The 9,344-nt window shown below is 41.4% G+C and overlaps 1 protein-coding gene across 2 annotated transcripts in view; it reads left to right on the top strand.

The window, feature by feature from the left end:
• The first annotated feature begins 6,328 nt into the window (after positions 1 to 6,328).
• ST6GALNAC3 (ST6 N-acetylgalactosaminide alpha-2,6-sialyltransferase 3) overlaps positions 6,329 to 9,344 on the top strand; it is a 533,022-nt gene continuing 530,006 nt past the window's right edge. For both annotated transcript variants that reach the window (XM_078451774.2, XM_078451776.2), the window contains exon 1: positions 6,329 to 6,503. In XM_078451774.2, coding sequence (XP_078307900.1) covers positions 6,486 to 6,503 — 18 coding nt within the window. In that variant the 5' untranslated portion in view covers positions 6,329 to 6,485. The remainder of the gene's footprint in view (positions 6,504 to 9,344) is intronic.

Raw genomic sequence — 9,344 nt, 5'->3', positions numbered from 1 at the left:
TGTTCTAAAAAGGCATCAAGGACCAAACAGCATTTGATCCAGGCCTTGAGGATGAAATATGGCAGAATGAAGAGTGCAAAGATTAAGACGGATTGACAAACTACTGTTAGGCCCAATCTGGCCTCCTGTTTTTGTACACCTTTGGAACTAAGAATGGATTGTACAGTTTTAGATGTTGAGAAAAACAAAGAAGAATGATATTTCATAACACTGAAAATTATATGAAATTTAAACTTCAGTGTCCATAGATAAATTTCATTGGCACACAGCCACTCTTTATTTATGTGTTTGGCTGTTTCTGTGCTACAGTGGCAGAGTTGAGGAGTTGCAACAGACACCAAATGGCCCACAAAGTCAAAAACATTCACTGTCTGGATCTTTACAGACAAAGTTTGCTGAATCCTGGTATAAGAGACCACTGCGCAAAAATGGTGGAAAGAAAGGTTGACAGGCCTGTATCTGTATCTTTATCTGGAGATAAAGAGGCACCACTGAAGGTTTTACATATAGGAAGGAGCCCAACTATCTCTGGTTCCTGAACATATCACCTGAGCTTGCAAATGTTTGTTAAATCAACAAATGAACAAAATTTTTCAGATTCCCAAGTGTACTGTTGTTTTATAGTTGTTACTCTTGAAAAGAATGAATGGCTTTTCTGTATGGGATGTGCCCCTTGACCCTCTCAGGTTGTCTCTCCGTGTCTCAGGTTGTCCATCCTAACTTCACACAGGTGTGCGTGAGCAGCTCTCACAGATTTTGACATTGTTGGACACAAAACGACACCTTGTGTTTGGGGGCTTCTCCAAGAGTATATTTAGATGACTTCTCCTTGGACCATTCTTCTTTGGATTGCATGACATTGTGCTTCTCCTACCTTTCCTACAATAGCCAGACATAGATAGAAAAAATAAGGGTTTGTATTATTAACATGGGGAATTAGCAAAAAATCCTAGTTCTTTCCAGAGGGTTTGTGAGAGCCAAATCATTAGAGAAAAAATGATTCAGGCAAAACAAATTGCATACGGAGGCCAACTGTGAGACCCTGTCCTGTGGGTATCCCCATCAGATCCACCATGGATGCATTTCAAATACTAGATTTCCACTCTAATATTTTAAGACAGTATGTCATCAAACCTCACTAAGAGAAATCTAAGAAGAGTCTACAGAAACACACAGGGGAAGAACCTCATAATAAAAAGAAAACAAACTCTAAGAAACGTGGTTAAGAAATATCAAACTCAATTAATAATGGAGCCTTCAATAGCCTTAGAGAAATCCAATACAAGCCGAATTCAAACTACATGCCTGTGCTTCCACCCATATTTACTTTCAATTGATTATATTATTAAAAAATCTTAGCGGGGAATTGCTTAAGAAAAACAAATCTGGTTAAAACCTAGAACATTAAAGAACATTAATTTCAGATTTTTTTCTTAATTAAAAACAGATTTTTTTTTCTTTTTTGGTTCATTTGAAAAAAAATTTGAGAAAAGATGAGAACTTCCAACAGGGAGAGTAGAGCTGAGATGAACTTGAGAGAGAACATTAAGGGAGAAGGAGAAAATATATAATATTTTTAAAATGTAATTTTAAAGCATGCATAACTTGTTTTGGAGTTCATCCCAGATAAGTATGAGTATAGTCAGGGATAATGATGAATTCTGGATTAGAACTGTATAAAGCTTTGAAAAAAGCAGTAAGCTAAAGTTTTCGGAATGCAGAACGGATGCCATTTTAGAATGATCTGCTATCCAAAATGGAGGGAAATGTAGCTTACCCCACATGTCAACATATTCTCATAAACGTATATCTAAAAGAGCACATTTATAGACCTAATTGGACACAGATACTGATATAGACATGCACATGGACATGGACAGGATAGGCATGTGCTTTAGGATATAAAAAGTTCCTAGGTCATTGCATTATAACAGTGCAATGGTTTCTAGAAAAAAAAAATCCTTTCCTATTCTGGCTCAGAATGTAAAAAAAAAAAAAAAAATGACTTTCCCATAACATTGTATAATGGATCTTCCAGTCACAGTCTCCTATGGAAGCATAATTTATGTAGTGGATGACAAGAAGAGGTTTATGATATCTGGAATTCATTTAAAATCTTTAGATGGGAAAAATGGAGATCCAATTAAAACCTTAATAAATGACTCTGTGTTGAATATAAATATATTAAATTAATATGTGTGCAAGATGAAATTGGAAAAGTTATGGGAGTCTTCATTTTAATTCTATTTCTATCAGGAAACTGTGTAACTGAGAATTACTTTGTAATGGGGCTGTTTACAATGAAGCAAAACTGAATTTAAATAGGACATTTTAGCCCATGACTGGTCATAACTCATGAGGTCTCAGCCTTAAGAGATATTGAGATCTCATTGGTGAAAGGCCTGTGGGGAGAGGGAAGATGGACCAATAGGAGGCAAGAAAGGCCCTAGGGAGACCCAGGTAGCCACAGGACCAGCGCCCAAGGATCTTGCCATGAAGGAAAGCAAGAGCAGGCAGGTTCCTATATGGCAGGCTGTGTATTGTAGGTGAGATACAATAGCAGAGTCTTTGGTGGGAGGCAGTTCTCATGGGCAGAAGGTGGTAACAGCTTTGCTGTATGGGAGATCTAGATGGGATGTACCGTGTCTTTGTTAAAGGACCTAGGGACTGAGGGCTGATAGATACAAGGTGAACGTACCTACCCTGTACATTCAGATAGACAAAGAATATCTATCTTCTACATACTTATATACTTGCCCTAAGGTTTTATATCTTAGGGAGGATATATACTTACCCTAGGTTTTCTGACTACCAAACTTTAGAGAACAATAAATCCGAATGGTACCAAACGGTAGAGATTGGGCTTCTTACATGCCGGGCAGCTGGTTATAGTTGTTAAGATGGCAGACCCAGAAGTCAAATTACCTGGGTTCAAATCCTTGTTCTCCCGCTTACCAGCTGAGGACAACAACATCCATACTGATGTTGTGCGGATCATATGGGTTATTGTATTTAATTGCAAGGTGCATCCATTTTGTTATTTTTGGAAATAGGTTTTTGGCTCTAAGTCACATAACTTGAGACTTGGAAAATTGCGTTACATCTACAGACTAGACTATAGTTTGGCAACTCATAAAACAAAAAAAGATCCTGGGCATACCATCCACCCATCCCCATCCTCTCACAAATCTGGCCTGCACCGTCATTATCTAATAGGTTCAGAACCTGTTTTTACTCCCATCCAACAGCTTTTTCCATCCAACTGCTATCCATCTAAGACAGTGATTGTTATTATTTCGTAAAACTGCCCAGATTTGTAAAACTTCAGTTCATATTTATTGCAGAATCTGTTGAGTTTGTTTTTAGGTTGTTATAAATGTGCCTTTATTTAGGCCTAACTGTGGATGTTAATTAAAAAAAATAACATTTTGGGAAGTGTGGGCATGGGTGAGTGGTAGTTGAATTGGGAGAGGGATACCCAGACTGATGGAGCTGGTAAAGCTCTCACCAGACCCTCACGTGGGTATACTCAAGTCACAATATGCTAAGTGTTTGTCTCATCATTGTTTATCTTTCTGACACATTCATGGTGAATGACAATCATCCTATTCATCCTTTCCTATGAGCTATCTTGTTTTTTTTTTGTTTTTTTTTGAGAGAGCGAGCAAGTAGGGAAGAAAGGCAGAGGGAGAGCGAAGAGGGAGGGAGGGAGGGAGAGAGAGGGAGAGAGACAGAGAGAGAGAGGGAGAGAGAGAATCTTAAGCAGGCTCCATGTTCAGAATGGAGCCCCATGCAGGGATCAATCCCATGACTCTGGACTCTGAGATCATGACCTGAGCTGAAATCAAGAATTGGACGCTCAACCAACTGAGCCACCCAGGCACCCCTACATGAGCTATCTTTGTCAAATGTTTTTTTTTTTCCTCCTCCAGATAAAGAGCTACCATTTTGAGAGTGTCCATAGTGCCAGGAATTGGGGAGAGTGGATTTATAAGCATCATATCATTTAATTGTCACAAGGATATATACTACTATAAAAGCTGAAGTTTAAAGAGAGGTACAAGACTTGATCAAAGTCACCCAATAAGGAAGTGCTCAGCAAGGTTGCTCACTAGTCAGCTGTGTTGTTGCCCAGACCAGCAGACTTTCTGGAGAGAGAATGATATGATCTGCCTAACCCTGCCCCTCTCACCTGCCACCCTGCCAGGCTCAGTCTCTCTTTCCTTAGAGCCTTGCTTCCACTTTGGTTACGGACCTTACCATGTTATATTATCACGTATCTCTTGTGTTTCCCACGTGACTGAACCTCGGGATGATGTTAGAGACCGTGAAAATCATTCTCTCATCCCTGACAGGTCTTTTAGTACCCCAATACAATTTTTCCCCCTCCTCCAGTTAGTGGTAGCTCAAAAAAGACTTATCTTCTAGTAGCAGCCCAGTAAATTTTTGTTGAATTCATAAATGAATAAGATATGGAGTTTTCTTGGCCTACTAAAGACCATGAGCTAAAGCAGTGGTTTGAAATATATAGTGCCAAAAAAAAAAAAAAAAAAAAATATATATATATATATATATATATATATATATATATATATATATATGCCTGATCGAGAAGTTCTTACTGAAAACACAGCAGATCTCTGAAGCACATGGACGGGCTTGAGGAAGGAGTGGGAGAACAGGATGTGGTCCCTTAGGGAGACTGAAAAAAGGAACTTTCCCTGGGAGCAGGTAGTCTGTCCAGTTTCAGTTTTTGCAACGCTTTTCCTGTGGTGCCTCCTGCTCTCTCAGGATTCTGAATGTTCACACCAAGAAAACACCAAATCCTTTGAAAGCCTGGTTTCTTCCTTGTGGTTTGTGAGCCAGTCTCATGACATCACAGCCACCAGCAGCCCACAGTGCTTTTCCTGACTCCATGTACCATGTAGGCAAACCAGACAGGGCTTCTAGCAAGTGAAACTTCTTTTGAGTAAATATTTTGGGCCTGGTTTTAAGATTTCTCTGACAGACCAAGTGGTGGAAATCTGTGTATATATACAGAATGCTCTCTCTCTCTCCCTTCTTCTAAGTGTGTGTTGCCACTTTCCTCATAGAAATAACTGTTTCTCTTAGCCAGTTCCTTACTTGGGGATTGGGCTTTTCTTGTTGATTTTCATTTGAAGGGGGCTGCTAAGGAGGGGTGGAAAGGATTCAAAACATATCTTCTACCAGGCTGCCTGCTTCTTAAAGCTGCACCTTTTGTTTTTGTCATCAGGGTCTTAAGGTTAAATGAAGAATGACCTTTCTGGATTTCTAAGCCTAACAGGAAAGTTTAGATTTAACCTGGTTACTGAAGTTACAACAAAGTTCATTCAAATTCTAAACTGGTAGCAGGGAAGAGCAAAGTCCTATGCTTGTGGGCACAAACACAATTTAAAAAACTTTTTAAAATGTTTATTTATTTTTGAGAGAGACAGAGCATGAACAGGGGAGCAGCAGAGAGAGGGAGACACATAATCTGAAGCAGGCTCCAGGCTCTGAACTATCAGCACAGAGCCCGAGGCAGGCTTGAACTCATGAACTCTGAGATCATGACCTGAGCGGAAGTCCAAAGCTTAATTGACTGAGCCACCCAGGCGCCCCACAAACACAATTTATGTACATATACAGTCAATGTATATATATGAGAAAATATTAAATTTTCATATATATGCATATATTCTACTTACTATGTATTTATATACACATTTTTCATGAACACACAAACTTAAAGAAAGCAATTCATACCTGTGTGTACGTGTACATACACACAAAACATACACAGTGTACGTTTTCTGGCATCTTTTGTTGATAGGTATTTGTGCTCCCCTGTTAGTGGCAAATTATTAATTCTGGATGAGCCTATCACAGCATTTTTAAGCAGAGTAAAGGCTCTACCCTTAAACAGCCCAGGGAGAATTTCATTTGCTACTTTTGAAGAATCCTTTGATATGCCCAATACCTGTAGAAGGGTGATTCCAAACCCACTTAACTTTTTAAAAAGTGTGAAATGTCTGCAAGGAGTTCTCTGATCTGTTGGAGGAGACCGAATGGGGAAGAAAAGGCCGCTTTCTCTCCCCAGCCGGACCCAGATCCCTGCCTGCTGCTGAGCAGATTTTGTATACGTTGAACCACAGAATATTTACTGGAAAAAAAAAAAAAAAGAGGGACAGAGAGTGAGAGAGAGGAAGAGAGAGAAAAGAAAAAGTAGCAAGCATCCAGGAGCAGCCGCGGGAGACCGGGACGGCACGTAATCCGGGGGCGGAGCCTCGAGGGCCGCCAGCCAGTGGACGAGGCCGGGGGCGGGGCCTGTGCCCGCGCAGCTCGCACCGCGGTCCCCTTATTTGGATCTGCGGGAATGTGGGCTGGAGCGGTCCTGCCGTGGTACCAGCCTCCAGCCTGTCGCCGGGACTGCCCCTGACCCAGGCGCGCCTGCTGCTCGGTGGTAGAAGGGCCGGCGGAGCGCCATGGCCTGCATCCTGAAGGTAACGACTCGGATCTGTGGCTCGGACGCGTGGTTGGCCAGACCCTTGCTGCTAAGAGGCAAGGAGTCAGCCGCGGTCCCACCGCATCCTCATCTCAGTTGTCTTTTCCTGGCATTGATTTTCTTTTTGTTCCTTTGGCAAATGCATATGGAGGGAGATTCTGAAACATGCAGCTGGCACAGCTTCTCTTCCCACCATTCCTGCCTGCTCGCGCCTGCATTGAAGGAGCTGCAGACTGTTGGCTCCAGGGGAAAGCAGGGCTGTGTGCCGAATAATGGGGATGGCAGGGAGGGGAGGGGTGCTCCCGCGGGGTCCCGCGGTTCTGTTGCTTGAGGCCTTTCAGGAGCCTAGGAGAATGGAGAAGAGTCTGGACTTGGGTTACTGGTGCTAAAGGTTATATAGCACTTTGAATGGGGGCGAGAGTGAGGAGAGGGGGGTTCTATTGAGCATTTGATCTTGTGAAGACAAAAACTTATGAGTTTACAGGTAGTCCCTTAGGAATGAGTTTTCCAGGAGACCTGCTAGTTCTGTGGTGCCATTAACTCTACTTTGGAAAAGTTCATAGAAAGATGTTTTTATTAGTAGAGAATCTCTGACCCTCCTTCAGCTCATAAATTTGAACAGACCCAATGATTTCACTTCATATCAGAGCTGGCCGAGCCACCTCTTCTTTGTTGAGTTTTCTTTCTCCAAGTCTGGGTTCTTAGCCTGGACCAAGCATCTTTCTGGGTTTACTGCTTTGTGGTGTCAGGTGGGAGGACTTGGTGTCCGTCACTGACTTGAGAACTTTCCATTCCATGGAGAGAGGTGTTTTGTTTGTTTTCTGTTTTCGTTTTCTCACAACTGTTTCTCCTCCTGCCTAACCTGACTCCTGACTGCCTGAATCAAAAACATTCACAGCATGGTTTCCTGGGCCTTGACTGGAGAAAGCAAAGGCCTGTTTGTTACAAGGTTGGGGGAGCTGTATGTGATAGAGGAAAACACCAGAAAAAGATTTTTGTTGTTGTTTATTGTGAAATAGCTTTTGTTTCTCTTCAGGATGATTTGAAGCCATCTACCATTAAGCTAGTTACCTGAGTCATCTTAAAACATGTGTGGTAATGACACAAATAAGAGATTAACCTAGTAGAGGGTTTTTTTTTTTTTTTCCTTAGCGTAAAAGAGGTTGGATATTTCCTGTGACTTTTCTGAACTTCCTCTGTTTGGTTTTGGAACATTTTCTGGGACATAACAAACGGTAGCAAGATCAAGAGGAAATACGTAATAAATACATCCCTATTACAATATGGTATTTTTAACTTGGAGCACAAGTACTGAAATAAGAATATGAGTTGTCTTTACTATGTATTATATTATTAGCTGAAAGGGCAATTGAGGAGCATGACATTTATCGTTGGCCATCTTCTTTTGGTTTCTCCCCACCTCATGTCACACATGTTCCAAACATTTTTAATGCATATCCCAAGCTACACATGAATCTGATCCAAACTTTCTTTTCAAGCACCTCACATTAACCTCAGACATTTGGGGCATATCTGAGTCTCCTTATCTTTCCTCCACCGAAATTCATCTGAGATGTAGACAGGTAAACTACAAAGAGGTTTGGACTCAGAAAAGCCTTGGTCAGAACGCAAGTTCGGCCAGTTGCCACTGGTGTGACCTTGGACAACTTACTTAAATGTCTTTGTGTCAGTTTCCTCAATGTAAGATCAAAATTATAGCAGCTACTCCACAGAGTTGCTGTGGGGATAAAGTAAGATATGGTATGAAAACTACTTTGTGGCATAGGCATTAATACGTGCCACTTTTTTTCTGACATGTAATGAGTGTGTAAAGAATGCTTACTATATTCTCTGCCTACTTCATATAATATAACACTCATTCTTACATCAGACCCTGCAAGGTGAGTAACATTGTTTAAAACCCCATCTTACAGATGAGGAAGCTGAGTCCTCAGTTTAAGAGATTTTCCCGAGGCAACAGGGTTAAGGACAAAGTAAGCATGGAGTTAGACCCAAATCTGCCAACATTTTTTATACTTTAATGCTGTTCTCTGTACTTTCCCAGGTGACCACTTTCTAAGATGCCCTAATACCATTCAGAGCCCTTACCGTATTAGACAAAGTACCTGTGTGCAGTCATGGTCTCCATGGCCTATGGTAGGCCTTTTCCCCTTGTTGTCTTTGAAAGGCCATACATGGTGGAGTGGAGTCTGGAGACCTGAATTCAGTGCAAACTTGGCCTTCTGTACGTGATTTTAGGTAGTCTCTGCAACTTGCTCATTTTAGAATGTAAATAATTGTGATTATCTGGCTGGGTTTTATGAAGGTAAAATGATGGACTTTTTCTTCTTCTTTTTAAACAAAACATTTTCTGCCACGTGCCAGCCTTGGACTTGGTGTTGACATCACAAGATGTATGAACCATTGACTTGGTTCCTAAGTGGCTTACAGTATAGTAAAGGGGATAGAAAAGAAAATGCACATTTATGCTACAGTGTGAAGAGTAACATAGATCTGTGGAAGGCATAATAGGGCACAGAAGTAGAGACCAGTGAACCCTCCTATTGGCTAGTCAAGACAGGCTTTCCGGGGCACCTGGGTGGCTCATCCTGATAAGGGTCTGACTTTGGCTCTGGTCATGATCTCACAGTATGTGGATTTGAGCCCCGCGTCGGGCTCTGTGCTGACAGCTTGGAGCCTGGAGCGTGCTTCAGGTCCTCTCCCTCTCTCTCTGCCCCTTTCACACTCATGCTCTCTCTCTTTCAAAAATAAAAAAATAAAACATATATATATATATTTTTTTTAAAGGCAGGTTTTCCATTTACTATTTTGGAGCTAG

This window comes from Panthera onca, chromosome C1 (assembly GCF_046562875.1).
Source record: "Panthera onca isolate mPanOnc1 chromosome C1, mPanOnc1 haplotype 2, whole genome shotgun sequence".
In the NCBI taxonomy this organism is placed as follows: Eukaryota; Metazoa; Chordata; class Mammalia; order Carnivora; family Felidae; genus Panthera; species Panthera onca.
The sequence above is the reverse complement of the archived record's forward strand: the minus strand, read 5'-3'. Positions and strand labels throughout refer to the sequence as shown.